General features: G+C 37.4%; 1 protein-coding gene across 1 annotated transcript in view; it reads right to left on the bottom strand.

Annotated features, from left to right (window-relative positions):
* Window positions 1–2513: 2513 nt before the first annotated feature.
* The window catches only part of CLCA2 (chloride channel accessory 2), a 38948-nt gene continuing 23768 nt past the window's right edge, over window positions 2514–17693 (bottom strand). The window contains exons 12-14 of the mRNA XM_032867041.1: window positions 15922–16092; window positions 11540–11773; window positions 2514–3785 (exon numbers count right to left, since the gene is read on the bottom strand). Coding sequence (XP_032722932.1) covers window positions 3343–3785; window positions 11540–11773; window positions 15922–16092 — 848 coding nt within the window. The 3' untranslated portion in view covers window positions 2514–3342. The remainder of the gene's footprint in view (window positions 3786–11539; window positions 11774–15921; window positions 16093–17693) is intronic.

The raw sequence follows: 17693 nt of genomic DNA, 5'->3' as shown, positions 1-17693 counted from the left end.
AATTGAAGTGTTTAGTTCATTTATATTTAACATAATTATTAATTTAGCTGGCCTTAAGTCTACCATCTTGCTATTTGCTTTCTGTTAATTACCTCTGTTCTTTGTTCCTTTCTTCTACTTTACCTGTTTTATGTTAATTGGTTAGTTTTAGTGACCATTTTTATCCCATTTATCATCTTTTTAGATATATCTTTCTCTACTATTAATGTGTGGCAAGGGGTTTATAAATGCATCCTTAATTTATCCCAGTGTACTTGAATATACAACTTTAAGAGTAGTGTAAATACATTTTAACAGTGTAAGTCCATCTGTCATCTGTCTGTTCTGCTCTTTCTGTCATACATCTTACTTAATTATGTTATTAATAGAATAACACATTGTTTTTGTTTTTACTTTAAACAGATAACTGCCTTTTAAAGGAATTAAAAGTAAAGAAAACCAACAATATATTGCATTTACCTATTTACAATTTCCAGTGATCTTCATCCCATACTGTAGCTCTGTATTTTTACCAGACATCATTTTCCTTTAAATTAAAGAAATTACTTTGTTATTTCTTGCTGGTGAACATGATTTTGGCTTTTATTTATCTACCTTCATTTTGAAAGGGATTTTCGCTGAATATAGAGTTCTGCTTTGACAGATTTTACTTTTGGCACTCAAAGATGTCATTTTGTTGTCTTCTGGCCTCAGTTGTTTCTGATGAGTAATCAGTCATTATTCCTATGATATACTGAGGTGTTATTTTCTTTGCATAGATCCTATGTTAGGTTTACTGAGCATCTTAGAACAATGGGTTGAGAGTTTAAGTTAAACTGGGAAAAATTTCAACTAGTATGTCTTTGAATATTTTGTGCTCTGTTTTTCCTCCTTCTACTTCTGGGACGCATTTATATGTATGTGAAACATCTTGATAATGTTCCATGGGTCATTTTGACTTTTCCATTTTTTCAAAAATGAAATGTTTCGGTTTGCATGATTTCTATGTTCCTGTTTTCAAGTCATCTGATCCTTTCATCTGTAGTTCCAGTCTGCTGTTAATCCATTACAAAAGTCTTCTTTCATATATTGTATTTTTCTGTTTTAGTATTTTCATTTGCTTCTTTTTAAATAATTTTGGCATCTTTCCTGAAATTTCTTCTCTATTCATTACTTATACCTATCATTTCCTATAATTTCTTAATCATATTTATAATAGCTATTGTCAACTTATTGTCTGCTAATTCCAATTCTGGAAAAATTTTGCACATTCTCTTGACAGATTTCTATTCTTATTAATTATGGGACACGTTTCCTGCTTGTTGGCATGTCTGTTGATTTTTTATTAGATACTGCATGGTGTGTTGCAGAGACTCTGTATATGTTTTCTTCTTCTGAGTTATGTTCTAGCAGTAGTTTAGTTATTCACAAATCATCTTGATTCTGTGGAGACTTGGTTTTAGGCTTTGTCAGAGCAGATCTATATCTGTTTTGCTCTTGTTCTAGGGCATAACTTCAGTCTGGGGATGTGGTTCTTGGAAGAGTTAAATATTTCTAGGCATAATCCCCACTATCTTCCCACACCTTCTTAAATGGAAATGAAGAAGTAGTATGAGTACCTGACTATACTCCTACATATCTCTGCTGTTAACCATCACAGTGCTTTGGATTACTCCCTTAACCTTAATTTTTTTATCTATAAAATGAAGACATTCAAAGGCTTAAAACCCACCACACCCCATCTCAGTACTATATAGTATCAACTCACTGAAGTTACAGAGAGGCAAATACCAGGCTAGCAGGCTTAATGGCAATGAGGGAGGAGGGACTCACTGCCTAGGGACTTGAGTCTGCATCAGCAAAAATTTAGGCACTGTGAGACTTAGAATATTGTGTAAGACTGATGATTCACATACCTGTGCCCCTGAAGCAAATAATACATTATATGTTAGAAAGAAAGAAAGAAGGAAAGAAAGAAAGAAAGAAAGAAAGAAAGAAAGAAAGAAAGAAAGAAAGAAAGAAGGAAGGAAAGAAAATAACAAGTCAGACCTGGGATGTAGTCTAAGCTGTAAAGAGGCAGCTTGGGAACAGAGATTTACTAGTAATTTTACTCTTCAACACTGCTCTGAGTCTCTGACTCAGGCTTCTTTCTCTTTCTTCTTGTCCCAGTTTCCCACAGTTCCCTCCCTTCTTCTCCAGAATTTAATCAAATTTTCATTCTTAATTGGCCCTGGTTTTAAAATAGATCTATTCCACATTATTATTTCTATTATCCAATAAAGTTTGAAGTTCTTTAATATACAAGGCAAATTATTCTATTGCTCAATAATCTTTTAAAAAATAAGGATAGTAAAATTAGATGAAAGATGATTTTTATTTCCTTGTGACCCATGCTTCACTCTCTATTCACCCCCCACACCCATAGATAAATAACCTTTGATGGAGAAAGGATTCACTAGATTCTAGACTCTTCTTTGAACAAAAGATAGTATCAATTAACCATTTCCAAAGGTCACTTTTTTCCTTTCCCCAGGGTCCCCCATGGCCTCTTCTGTAGTTGAAATAAAATAAAACCATATAGCCTGTGTATGCATTAAGATAAGCCCAGAACTATGTCTTTTATGCTTTATTTAAAGCCTTATGAGAGTTATAACCATTTTTATCAAATAGCACCAAGGCAATAACTTGGAAACCTGCTTTGATAAGAGTACAATCTCATATGCAATAAATTCAGTAGACCTCTGTTACAAAACAAATGTCATGGGACAGGGATAATACCCACATTTTAATAATAACTCTTACAGTGAACAAAGATCTCTTTGACCACTTGCAGTGGGATTTGATCTGTTGTATAATTAACCAAATGTCAAGAGGTGAAGAACTTTACAAGAGGGGCTTCATATATAAAAAGCAGCTTGATCTTTAGTCATAAAAAAGCAACCTATTCTGAAAAGATAAGGGGAAATAAAAATTAATCAGAGTAACTAAGCAACTGCTCATATGGACAGTTATACCAACCTCCTTTCCTTTATCTGAGCTATTTTTCCTCTACAATAAAACAAGCTTTTCTTTTACTTTGGTTCAACCTTGCCCTTGCCTTTGCTTTTAAAGACATTACCTTGGAGAATAATTTTTATTATTTTGTCCATAACCAAAGCTTAAGGGTTTCCTAACTTCCTTTCAAAAATAGTGTTATAAAAGAATTTTTGTCTGCTTACCATGTAAAAATCTGACCTGTATTATACAAAAACTCAAAGCATTTTTAATAGTTCTGGTGTTAATTTGACTTTACTGGTATGTTTTTGTAAAGTGTAAAAGGCCATGGATTTTATATCTAAGGAGGAAGGTACTCTGTACATTTGCTCATATTAATTTTGTTCCATTCTTTTTCTTGTCTGCTCTCTTTTTCCTGTTTAAAATACAGTGTGTTATGACTATAGTGAGGCAAATGATTCCTATTAAACCCACTGCTGTCAAAACTCCTTTCAATATAAGATTGTCTCTGGCAAGTATAGGAGCAGAATATGGGGGGATAAACAGAGATGCCTGGGCAATGTTAGATACAGCAGACTTTAAGGAGTTCCTGTCTATTGCTCGTATTGCCACATAAATTCTGTGGCTTTCTTGCGTCTCTCCATCAGGTTGGTGGTCAGGTCCATTTGTTAAAAACTTTGGTGAGAATGTAAATACCTCCTTGGTCCCAGCTTTCTGAGGATTTAGTTTTGATGTATTCACTAAAATGGCATCGTTAAAGTCATCTTGAATATTCTGTAAATGTTTACTGATTCTTATTTCATAGCTGTTGGCTGAAAATAAAAAATATAAATGGAAAGGTTAAGTCACTTGGGTAAATTTTCTAGTTTACTAGAAATGACTATGGGAATAGCAACAAAACTAAAAATACCTAGAAATAAACATAACAAAAATTGCATATGAAGAAAACTTTAAAACACTACATAAAAACTCATATTGAAACCTAGACAAGAGGAAAAACTTACTGTTTTTTGGATAGGGAGATTCAGCGTAATAAAGATATTATTTTTCCCTAAGTTATTTGTAAATTTTACATGATTCTATTAAACCCTCTAGGGGTGCCTGGGTGGCTCAGTCAGTTAAGTGTCTGCATTCAGCTGGGGTCATGATCCTGGGGTCCTGGTACCAAGCCCCACATCAGGGTCCCTGCTCAGTGGGGAGTCTGCTTCTCCCTCTGCTCCTCCCCCTGCTTGTGTGCTCCCCCTCTCTCTAGCTTTCTCTCTCTCAAATAAATAAAATCTTAAAATAAAAATATATGTTACTTGAGTCAAAGGTAAAAGTTTAGTTCTGAGTTCTGGTAAGGGTTATATGGCTTAGACTAACTGTCCAGAAGATAACAGGTACGAAATCTGAAGAAAGCAAAAAAAACAACCAACCCCCCCCCCAAACCCCACAAAGCTATTAAAGCACTGGATTCAAGTAAAAATAGGCAGAAACAAGAGGTGTTACAATCCTTAAAATAAGGAAATCAGAGTAGGGATGATTCATGTTTGTGCAGCTTTTCCTCTTAAGGAACTTCCCTCTCCTGTACAGATATGGGAGCTGGAATGGAAAGCTGCTACCTTTTGGAGCTGAGAAATCAGAAGACTGAATATGGGATTGCCTGAGTAACTGAAAGTTAAGGGAGCTGGAGAGGGACCACCCCCAAATCTATGCATTGACTTTTTTCAGACCATTGGAAGACTTCTAATTATTCATGTATGTATGAAACAATAAGGGCTCAAGGGACAAACAACAGCTAGAAGGCTGAAAAACTGAACAGAGTTTTATTTTAATGCTCATCAAGGGTATAGAGTTTGGAGTGTGGTTCTTCTCAAATTAGAGGAGCATGGTAAATATGTGAAGATAGCCATTAAAACACTGAAAGAGCCATGCTTTAGGAATAAAGATTGGGTTTCAGAATTAAGGGATATGCCCTGGATTAAGAGCAAAACTGAAATAGACAAATCCTAGCCAAAAGCAAAACCAAGCCTCCTCAAATTCAAGGTGAACCAAACTATATATCAAAAAATTTTCAAAACTCTTGGGGTGCCTGAGTCAGTTGAGCATCTATCTTTGGCTCAGGTCATGATCTCAGGGTCCTGGAATCAAGTCCTGCATTGGGCTGTCTGCTCAGCAGGGAACCTGCTTCTCCCTTTGCCCCTCCCCACTCTCATGTGCTCTCTCTCTCTCTCTCTCTGAAAGGAAAAGAAAGATAGGAGGAAAGAAGGAAGGAAGGAAGGAAAAAAAAGAAGGAAGAGAAAATATTTCAAAACTCTTCAGAAGAGTATAACAGATTCCAGAGTCTATAATTTACTACCACATGCCCAATATACAACAGTAAAATCCCTAGACATGCAAAGAAGTAGAAAATGTAATATCAGGAAAATATCAGGAAATAAAATGAGTCGCAAATGACTGAGATTTCAAATTAATAGATAAGGACTTTAAAGTAACCATGATGAGGGGCACCTGGGTGGCTCAGTGAGTTAGGCATCTGCCTTTAGCTCAGGTCATAATCCCAGGGTCCTGGGATTGAGCCCCACATCAGGCAGGAAGCCTGCTTTTCCCACTCCCTCTGCCTGTTGCTCCACCTGCTTCTGCTCTTTCTCTGTCAAATAAATAAATCTTAAAAAATAAAACAAACCCATGATGAGTATGTGAAAAGTCAGTAGGACAAGTTGGGATATAGCAAATGGAGAGATAGGAAATTTGAGGAGATATATGGAAAGTTAAAAAAAGAAGAAAATGGAAATTCTAGAATTGGAAAAAAAAAACAATGAAAAAATTAATTTGACATTAATAGCAGATTGGACACAATAGAAGGAAAAGATCAGTAAGCTTGAAGACAAGTTCATAAAAATCAAACTGGAGCACTCAGGACAAAAGATAAAAATTAAATACAATTTCAATGATTTTTGTGATTTACTGACATACCCATTTAGTGTATGTGGGTATAATATAATCATATTATATCATATCATATCACATCATATTATATCATATCAATATTATCTAAGAAGAAAAGAAGAAAAAGAATAGAACAGAAGTTTTTTGAAGATGTGTTAGCTGGAAATGTTTCAAATCTGGTCAAAAAGAATACAGATCCAGGAAACTCAGCAATCCCCAAATAGAATAGGCATCAGGAAAACCACACTGAGGCACATCTTGGTCAATCTGGTGAACACCAAAGATAAAAACAATTTAAAGCAGCCAAAGGGAAAGAAAGGCACTTTACACTCAGGAGAATAACAGTAAGAATGATAGCTGACTTCTCATCAGAAAAAAAAAAAAAAATGGAGCCATAAGACAATGAAATAACATAATTAAAGTGCTGAAAGAAAAATTTATTGCCCTAGAATTTTATATCTAGTGAAAATGTACTTTTTTTTAAAAGAGTGAAAATGTACTTTAAAACTGAAAGTGAAATGAACACATTTTCAATAACTGAATCCTCAGAGAATTTCACCTGAAGACCTGAGCTACAAGCTAAATGGTGATAGAGAAAAATGCAGACCTACAGAAAAGAAGACTAGAAATGGTGACTATATGGGTTACTAAAAAGGGTCACTTTTTTCTCTTTAAAATTTATCAAAAAGACAATGGATTGTTTAAAACAGAAGCCATAACAATGCATTGTGGTCTTTATAAAAATACAGCAGCACAATATATGACAGCAGCCCCACAAAAGATGATGGAGGGTACATGGAATTATACTTTTGAAAGATTCTCACATTTTATGTGAAGTGGTATGACATTAAATTCAGGGAAGTCTGTGATAGGTTAAAAAAAACTGCATGTTATAGAAAAGCTAAATTTGGAGAAGCTAATGGCAGGAATTTTATTATTTTGATTTTCCTTTTATTGTTTTGATTTTTCAAAATTGGAGTAAGATTCATATAAAATAAAATTTATCATCTTAACCAATTTTAATGTGTATAGTTGAAGGTATAGTTCAGTGCTTTTTAAGTGTTACATTCACATTGTTGTGCCATTTTGATTTTCAACCATGTGAATGTATTACCAATTCAAAACTAAAATTATGAATAATAAATAATTATGCAAAAATGGAATCCACCTGTAGTACTAACCCACTCTAATAATATCAAAATTCTTATCTACAATGGCCAAAAATAAATTTAATAATGAATAGAGCAGCTTCAAAGAAGGATTTTGTTCTGAGGAATGAAAACCATAGGACATTTCAAGTTTAGTTAAAAAGTGAAAATATTCTGACTATGTTTTGAACAGTTTCCAAATCTATAATAATTTTTGATAGACTATTTCTATCCTGCCTAGTAATTAGAATAAAACACCATTAGAGACAGTTGTCAAAACAAAATAGCTTTTATATTCAAATTTATCAATCAGCTGATTCCCTCTGAGTAAACCCACTGGGCTTCCTGAGGTGGTTCCAATACAGGGGGACAGACATGGGTGAGAAGCTAGGCTGACCAGCCTCTCTACACTCACAGTGGAACATGTCCATTGCTCTCTCTGGAGAAAGCCCTCTCCATGGTGCTTTCCCAGAGTCCTCTCCTAGATAATGAAACAAGTAATATTTCATAAGTCTTAGCATTGACAAAGATTTTCCACATCCACCGCTCTCTCTATGTGAAATTGATCATCTCATTTTAAATAAAAAGGCAGGGACTCGGGAAGTTAAATGTGCTACCATGATGAATAATTAGGAAATAGTAGTGCTGGTAATGAATTCATTTCTTCCAACTCCAAATCCCATTCCTTTCTACTATAAGCACCTATTAAACTTTATGCAGAACAGCTATGCAACTGCAAAGACTCAAACTCAGTTCATGCATTCATGGAGAAGCACCTTCCATTTACAATACTTGTTATGTACCTCTCTCCTTGTGAGAAAGAGAAGTCAGACTGGTTCTGCGTTTTTGACCTCTTGGGTATATATCTCTAGGTTTGGTCTCTCTTTTTTCACAGTGTATTTTAGCCAATGAAAATAGCTCTATGGCCTTGGACAAGACCCTTAGACTCTCTGGGTCATTCGCTTACATTTGAAACAATGGGGTCAAACTAGCACATCTTTAAGATCTCTTCTGTCTCCAAACTGTTACAAATGCTGACATTTATTGAACACTTTGTATGGACCAGACATCGTTTTAATCCCTCTCTGTGCCTTACTTCATTTAACTCTCTTAACAACACTCTGAGATAGCTACTCGTCCTATCTGCTTTTGCAGATTAATAATCAGAAGGTGAGAGAAATTAAGTAACTTGCCTCAGTTTACACTGGTAAAATGTGGTGTCTGATTTCAAAGCCCGATACCTTAGCACTGTGCTGTGCAGCCTCCCACTAGGCTACACTCCCTTGCTACACTCCCTCCTGTTTCTTATTTCCCAGTAACTGTGCTGCTTTTCCAGTTATTGAGGCTTACATCTCAATTAGCATCTTTATCAGTAAATTCCTAGTAGGGAAAGTTCTGAGCTTGGACTGAGATCTGGGGCAGGAAGCTGAAGACTTGGTCCCATCTTCAGGGAGCACTCTCAACTGTTAACAGTTGCTACTTCCTCTCTTCATTTGAAATCCAGTTCATCCCCTAAGGATTATTTTGGGTCTCTCCTACATTAAGTCTTCTTCCAGTTTATAGTATAACTGAGGGATAGAGGAGGGCTAGTAGAAAGAACAATTGCTGTCATGGAACAGCTTCTTCAGAAGCAGCACATTTTCAACAATTTTTAAAGATAGTAAGTTGTAGCAATGGTTATATAAGAACACGGTGAAACGATGTCAGAGGATGAGTGTGAATGTCAGGCTGTTAGGCACATAGGGAAGGTAGTCAATGCAGGGAAGGAGGTACAAGATAGCACTTTTTGGAGTCTGGCCCCACTCCAAGGGCTCTGCTTGGGCCCTGGTGTAAGCACCTGGCTTCTCCTCTGTTCCCACCCACACTGATCTCTACAGCCTTTTAATTTCTATGGCTTCCAAGCCATACAAATGGCACTGTGTTAAACCGTGGTTTTTGACCATTTTGTGCCGTTTTTCCTCAGCGTACGGTTTTAAATTCTTAGAGTGCAATGACCATCTTAAATGATGCTTATATAATGTTTAGTGCTGTGGTGGGCATGAATAGTACTTAATAAATATATTTTCACTTTAATTTATTTTTTAAAGATTTTATTTATGCAGGACTCGATGCCAGGACTCTGGGATGGTGACCTGAGCCCAAGGTGGACGCTTTATAGACTGAGCCACCCAGGTGTTCCTAATTTCTATAAAAGAAATACAAAGGAGATGCAGAACATGCTTGGTACTCAGTTTTAGCAATTATTTTACCCCAGACTTTTAATGAAAACCCAATGAGGTGACCCATTTCCATAATGCCTAGTCTGTATACATAATGACGATCTGATAATGTTTTGTTTATTCCACATAACGGGTCATCTTTTCTAGGATATTGTGTATAGTAAAGGGCTGCTACCTGGATAAATACTGATATACCTGTCCATATATGATATTCATTTATTGCTAACAGGGTTCCTAAGAATAGTCACATTTTTTATAATTGTGAAGCCAGAGACATACCCCCATTATTTTGAACTCTGATCATAAAGGTGAGAACGCCTTTCTAGACAATAACTTGTGAGGGAAAATAGTCAATGAAACCACATGTTTATGGATTAAACAGGTACCTATTTGTTAGTTGGTCTATTCATGACTAATTGGTCAATTTTGCTTTTGCTGAGTCATCAATCAGTTATGACAGTGATTTTAGCAACTTAATACACATCCAGGCACCGCCCCCCACCACTTATCTTTTGTGGTTTATGGTTTTTATATTATAACAAGCCAGGTCTACTTCAATCATCCTGCTCATCAGTGAAGATGCGTGAAGATCTCTCTATTCCCTTGATTAATGCCATTTGTGATGCCAATTCTAAAGTCCCATATGGTTGTATTTCTTCTTTTCAAGACGTTAATAACCACTGACACTGCACACTTTCTTTCTCCTCTTTTAATTCAGCAGTGTAGCTGAGATTCCTAGGGCTCTTGAAAGGAACAGTTTCCAGTAGAAATGAGAGACTGAACTTGCATTTGTCTCTTTCAGTACACGAGGTGTTTCTGAGGGAGGCACTGAGGCAAGAGTGAGAACACTAGGTTCTCACGAGGTGCCACTAGGTGGCACCACTCTTACCTTTAAATACTGGTGGGAGCGCTTGTGGCTCCTTAAATCTAAATAAAAAGGTAGATAGAAGACAGTAGCGACAAACCAGCGGCCCAGGAAACTTGGCATACTTTCTCTTCCCTGTCTGATTTTATATGTGTCACTTCGTTTCCTCTTCACGATACCTTATGAAATAAATATTTGTAGTCCTATTTTCCATATGAGGAAACTGAAGCCAATAGAGGCTAAGCAACTGGCCAAAGATCAAACAGCTGGACTGAAAGCCAGAGTGGGAACAATTTTTTTCCTGACATGAAAATTACAGCTTTTTCCTTTATACAAAGGACATACCCATCCCAGAGTTTCAATCATTGCACATCTCCAGTCTTTAAAATAGGAGAATCCTTAATTCAGAGTGTAAAGTATTTCACTCTTCCTTCTCTGACCAGAAGAGACAGATTTTGGATAAAAGATCAGGAAGACAAAGCTACAATAGAGATGCTCCTCAGGAGCACAGAATTATTTGTAATTGAGATGCTTTCTGGTGAATGTAGTAAATGGGTAAAGAATTATAAACCAAATAAAGATGACCCAAGTTGGAAAAAGACTGGCAAAGGCCCAAGGTGGTCACTTTGACTGATATTGAAAAAGTAAGCTTTCAGTAGAGAAGGTTGGTTCCTACAGGCACCTCAATCAGAGGCAACAGGAAAGAAAGTATCTAATGTATAATCAATGATAACCATGTTTTGGTGATGGCAAAGCTGTTAGAAAAACTATTCTCTGAGGAAAATTATTTTGTTGAGTTGCTACAGGGATCAAGAAATGATGCTGGAAGCCTGAACCTAGTGTAGACCTTGGAAAAAGGAATGTTGAGAAAGAACTTCATCAGTGTTCACGCATACAAGGGTAAGAAAGCCCACCTAACAGAACTGGGTCTAGTCTCCCTAACAAAAGTGATGACCAGAAGTGGGGGTGGAAAATGGACCAAGTTTTGCATGATTTATGGGAATTATTCCCCTGTGACTTGTAAATCTTTGAATTCACTATCCACTATCTAATATTCAGAAAACTAAATAACCTCCAGTATTTAGAAGCCCGTGCTCTGTAATGCAGAACCCATTTCTGTTGACTACACTACTCTTACATACAGTATTTATGTTTCCAGTCAAGATTGCTAGATGATCAGTGTCAGTTCTTTTACTAGGGCCTTCTCAGTTCTGGGGGAGCTGACAATCTCCCGTTCCTACACTCCAGCATATAAGGCCCTATCAACAGCTCAAAGCTTTTCATAACAGCCCTCTGCAGTTTGGTTGGCTCAAAGCCCCCAAAGCTATTTTTACCCAGCAAACCCCTGACATAGTTATTAGAAATGCCACCTGGTAGAAACACAGGGAGTGAAACAAGAAACCTACCCTGGCCTTGGTCATAGTCTTCTCCAGGTGCTGTCCAAGATAAAGTCACCTCCTCTTCCACTTTGACAGCATGCAGGTCAGTGATTTTGCATGGTGGAAACACATCAGGATGGGGGCCGGCTGGAACTCCTAGCACGGAAAAGGAGCCTCCGGAACTTATTCGGCTAAAGCCCCATTTTTGCTCCTCCTCACTCCTGCCTGCTGATTTTCTTGGGGCATTCATCTGAATGTTGCCTGTGACCAAGAAAAGAACGGCCAAAACAACAAGTGACCTTTTCCCAAATAGCTTGTTTTTGAGAGATTCTGGAGAGATATTTTAAAAACTTTTTTTTTCGGGACACCTGGGTGGCTCAGTGGGTTAAGCCACTGCCTTCGGCTCAGGTCATGATCTCAGGGTCCCTGGGATCGAGTCCCACATCGGGCTCTCTGCTCAGCAGGGAGCCTGATTCCCCCCCAGCCTGCCTCTCTGCTTACTTGTGATCTCTCTCTTTGTCAAATAAATAAATAAAATCTTTTATTTTTATTTTTATTTTTTTTAATTTTATTTTTTATAAACATATATTTTTATCCCGAGGGGTACAGGTCTGTGAATCGCCAGGTTTACACACTTCACAGCACTCACCATAGCACATACCCTCCCCGATGTCCATAACCCCACCCCCCCAACCCCCTCCCCCAAATAAATAAAATCTTTAAAAAAATAAAATAAAAACTTTTTTTCTTTACGACATCCTTAGAATAATTGAATTTGTTTTTTCCACAATTCATTCATTCATTCGTTCGTTCATTCATTCATTCATCCATCCTTTCACTAAATAAATATTTTGAGGGTAATAATCACAGATAAAAGAGTATCCCTCTTAGAATTTATAGTCATACTAATAAAACTATGTTTATAAGTCATGATAAACATAAGAAAAAAAGACAGGGTGCTGTGAAGAAAAATAACACAGGTACATAATTTATAGTGTTCTCAAGGAAATAACATTTAAAGGCATCCTAAAGGGTGAGTAGGAGTCAGCCAGGCAGAGTGGAGGTAATAATATCTCAGGCAGAGGGAACAGGTTGTGTAAAAACTCTGAGGTCCTAAAGAGCCTTGCAAATTAGAAAAAATTTAAAGCAAGGAGGCAAGTAGTTTGAGATAAGACCAGAGAAGACTCATAGAGGCTCGTAGAGGCCCTTGCAGCCTACTCTAATGATTTTAGAGTTTAATCTTACAAGCTGTGGGGAAGCAGGGCAGTGACATGACCATATTTCTTCCTAACAGGTCACTGTGGCTGCTCTCATTAGAGAATGGGCAAACACTGGGCTGTTGAGATATCCACTGCAACAGTCCAGACAGGGTAACATGGCAGGGTGGGCTGGGTGACAGCAGTGGGAAGGAGGACAGAAGTAGGCATTTTGAGATGTGATTTGGAAATAAAATCAATAAAAGCTGGTGATAGGTTTGAGTATGGAATGGTGAAGGAGAGAAAGTTGGTAGGAAAAAAAAAGAAAAGAAAAAGAAACCTCTCCCAGGTTTCTAAAATGAGCAACTTGGGCGGAGAAGCAAGCTAAAGGGAAGGAGACTGGTTTGTGATTCCTTTAAAGTATCTATTTGAAGATGACAAGAACCAGTTGGACATGGATTTCTAGCTCAAAAAAAGAGGTTTTATTTAGATTTAATAATTTTAAACTTATGAATTGGGAAGTTATAAGCCTATAGATATTATAAAACCCATACAGGTTAATGAGGTTACCTAATAACAATTTCAACTGTAGCAATCAATAGCATTTATTGAGTCCCTGGCTCACTACTTGTCAGGTACTTATTTATCTTACATGTATCGACTATTTAATTTTCCTAGCAATGCTAGAGGAGAGTACAGTTATTATAGCCTCCCTTTTCAAGATGATGCAACTGAAGCAAAGAGAAGCTAACTAACTTGCCCAAAGTCACACAGCTAGCAGTAGATGGAGGAGCAAGGTTCCGAACCCAGGCAGAGTGGCTCCAGGTGATAGGGTAAGAAGTTTAGACATGAGCTCTGAGAACTGCCAACACTTAGAGGCTTGATAGAAAAGGAGCCTGACTCCCCCCAACCCAAAAAAAAAAGAAAATCCAGAGCATAAGAGGTAATTGTAGAAGCCAAGAGATGACAAAGACAAAATCAATCAGTTGTGTCAGACACTGCTGAGGACTGACATATATTCTTTGGACTTAACAGCAGAGTGGTCACTGGTGACTAGGGCCAGAGCCATTCCAGTGGGGTGGTTTGGGTGGAAGTCAGATTGTGGTGAACAAAGTCAAAATTGGAGGTGAGAAAATGTAGGCAGCAGGTTTAGACTAATGTCAAGGAAGTTGATGACAGGGAGGTGGACAGTATCTGAAGGGAGACAAACAATAAATTTTTTTAAAAATACGGGATGATAATTCATGCTTGAATGCTGCTCAGAGGGGTCGGTAGAGTGGGACCATGAAAGGCTGAGCTCTCAAGGCCTCTGGATGGGATCCAGAGCAGATCCAGCAGAGACACTGGCCTTTGGAGAGGAGAAGGGTGCACTCTTGTGTCTGGAGATTTGTGGCATGAAAATAGAGCAGCTCCCATTATTTAATGAAGTGTGTGCTCAAAGTGGTCTTCTAAAAGTGAGATGATAAAGTGAATGTTATGTTTAGTAGACATGCCTAGGGAAGCCTACCTTTTTCTTTTTTTTTTTTTTTAAAGATTTTTATTTATTTGACAGATCACAAGTAGGCAGAGAGAGAGAGAGGAGGAGGCAGGCTCCCTGCTGAGCAGAGAGCCCGACGTGAGACTCGATCCCAGGACCCTGAGATCGTGACCTGAGCCGAAGGCAGAGGCTTTAACCACTGAGCCACCCAGGCGCCCCAGCCTACCTTTTTCTTGCTGTGCTGCTAAGAGCCTCTACAAAATACACAGATTAAAAAGACAGTTGAATATTACTTTTCCAATCTCACTGTATACTAGTTGCTGATATGTGTATCCTTCAAACTCATAGATTTTAGAAAGATACTAGACAAAAAAGAAGCCTTCAAGCTCTTCAGTAGGAATCAAGTCTTATTCTGCTGGCCATCCCAAGTTCCTAGGACTAAGCCTATCACCTAGTAAGCCTTTAAAAATGTTTGAGGTATAAATGAAAGAAGGAAAATTTATTTATAACTGAAGTATTATATCTATATGTGAAATCATATCCACGCTGTAAAGCCATGTTACCTTGCAATTTGATTTACACAGGTTTTGATGTAAACCAAAGTAAATACACAGGAAAGTAAATTATATTTTAGGCAAAACTAAAATTATCAGGAGATGCAAATTTACTGGAACATCTTGATTATTTTCTACTTAAGGGTACTTATATAGAATCATGTTATGGAATAGTTATGATTAGTTATAAGCTGCTAAAATTAATGAAAAGTGTTCATAAAGATTCTGCAGTTTTGGAAATAAGAAATGTTTTCTGAGATTGTTTAAAATAATTACAGAGTATTTTTGTTTGTCTTCATTCTTCAGACACTTCATTAGATAATGGGAGCTGCTCTGTTTTCATGCCACTAAATACTTTAACCACTGCTTCCCTTCAGGAACATGCCACTAAATACTTTAACCACTGCTTCCCTTCCTTCTTATGGTGTTAAGAAAAGACGTATATCTTCTATTTATTTGGTGCTTTTCCCTTAAAGGAAGACAGCACATCTTCAGGAATCGGTCAGTTGTCTGTAACATCCAAATTCATATTTATTCAGGAACTCATTTTTGTGTGGATTGTTTGGGCTGTTTGCTTCCTTCTTTCAACTGCTATCAACTTTTGCCTCTTTTTCTTGCGTAAACCTCTATACAGGAAATACAGGAGCTATGACTGAGAAAAAAAAACCAATAAATTTCTTTTAACTGCCAATAATTCTGATGAAACAGCCACAAGAAAGAGGTCAAAATAATGACTAAAATGAATATACCAAATATCTGTGGGAATTATCTATTGCCTTCCTGATTGACTACTTTGAATCACTGAGGATTGAAGAGATAGCACAAATTATATATTGACTTAAGCATAAAGGGTTTTTTAAAAAATTTATTTGATAGAGAGAGAGAGATCACAAGTAACAGGCAGAGAGAGAGGGGGAAGCAGGCTTCCTGCTGAGCAGAGAGCCAGATGCGGGGCTCGATCCCAGGACCGTGAGATCATGACCTGAGCCGAAGGCAGAGGCTTAACCCACTGAGCCACCCAGGCACCCCAAGCATAAAGGGTTTTGAAATTCCATCTCTCTTTCTCATTCTCTTCTTTCTCTCTCATACACACACACACACACACACACACACACACACACAAACACCAGAGATATATATATTAAATGATGTTACTCAAATAATGGTGCTCATGATTCTTACCATTTGCTATGTAACCTGGTACATACATAGCACGACTCCCTGGAATAGAGTAGGCTAGGCCGCTTAGGCTGGGGGAGTGACTGACATGCACTTTCAAGCTATATCTACCATTTGCAGTAAAGGAGAAAAAATACCTCGAGTAAATTCCATCATTTTTTATAATATCAGCACCTGCATATATAAAAAGAAAGCTCAATGTCACCACTTGTCATCACAGTTGATTACTAATATTTGATTAAGTCATTAAATAATAAGCTTTACACTCCCTTCTTTCTTCCCATTTTAGCAAATCCAGTCATGATCATAGCTACTTTTAATATTAAAATCCAACAGTTCCTTAACTTCTCCCTGTGATTCCTTAACCTCTAAAAAATTATTTTCTGAAGGTGAATGAGTTGGGCTTCAGTGCTAATAAAACATTTAATAATCACGTTTAGAGCTCTCCTTCTTACCATTGAAAATACTAGTTTCTCATGGAAATCAAACATACTCTTTTTGTTTATGGTTATAGACTCTTTAAGATAAAAGCTATTCTGTTCCAGGAAATAAATATAGATGCATATATACACATTTCATATAATTTCCAGGGATTTACAAACATCCTACAGCCCTGATGGAAAAAAATCTGGTAGTTTAAAAGATAATGTGAAATTAATTTCCTCATTAGAGGGTACACGGAACTGTTGTTCTAGATTCTGAGTGGTTTGCTGGCTTGGGGTTTGACAGGCTTTGGTTCCATCCACTGTGCTTTGCTTCAGGAGGCATTTGGAAAGCTTGGCCAGTGCTAGACTTTCCTTGAAGAGCAGTTCAATTCTGAACCAAGTCCATGACTGAATGGCGGGGAGGCCCAGACTTCAGGATAGCAGTGCAGGGTATAGCTTAGCCCAGGTGCAGAACACATTCACTCTTCAAGTGCAGTCGCCCCCCCGCCCCCGGGCAAATGGCTTGTCCTGTCTCTGAGTCAGTTCACACCACATACTCAGCCTTTGCCCCTAGCTCTGTATCACTACTAAAGTGCTCTCAACTCCCCACTGCAGAGGCAGGGCTACTCCTTAATGTGAGAAAAGTAGGAGTATATTGAATTAAAATAAAAAGTGCTGAGCAACTTATTCTCATAATAGGTCTAAAATTTTTTTACCTATTGGAAAGTAATAAAATCTTGGTATTTAGTGGTTTACTGGTTAATTAGGTCAACCTATTTGTTAAGAAATGATAAAGGAAAATCTCTCCAAGCCACAGTTACTACATCCACCTCTTTTAATTTCTGATTCAGAAAGAAATGGGAAAGAACACTAGCTTGAAGGTCGTGGGACTTGGTTTTAAGGTCTGGATTCACGACTTAGTAGCTGTGAAATAATCTCTCTGACCCTCAGTTTCTACATCTATAAAGCAGGGACAACTTATCTCACAAGACTGTTGCATTTTTTTAATCTCAGAGTGTTCATGAGAAAGCACATTTTAAATTATAAGGCACTTCATAAGTGTACATTTTATTATTGTTCATGAATCTGACAGCATATAAATACTACTTCCATTATAAAAATAAGTTTTAGCTATGTGTTAAGTATTGGGGAAAAAAAACAAACCTAAATTTATACTTTGGTGCCTAGGCAATACCTTCCACTGTTTCTTTCATTAGAGTATAATTTTTTTTTTTGATGAAAGAGTGTGAGCAGGGGGAGGGACAGAGGGAAAGGGGGAGAGAGAGAATCTTAAATAAGCTCCATGCCCAATGCAGAGCCCAACACTGGGCTCGATCTCATCAGGCTGAG

This window comes from Lontra canadensis, unplaced genomic scaffold (genome assembly GCF_010015895.1).
Source record: "Lontra canadensis isolate GAN:19392208 unplaced genomic scaffold, GSC_riverotter_1.0 scaffold33, whole genome shotgun sequence".
NCBI classification, from domain to species: domain Eukaryota; kingdom Metazoa; phylum Chordata; class Mammalia; order Carnivora; family Mustelidae; genus Lontra; species Lontra canadensis.
Note: the sequence above shows the minus strand (reverse complement) of the source record. Positions and strands in the feature narration are given on the sequence as shown.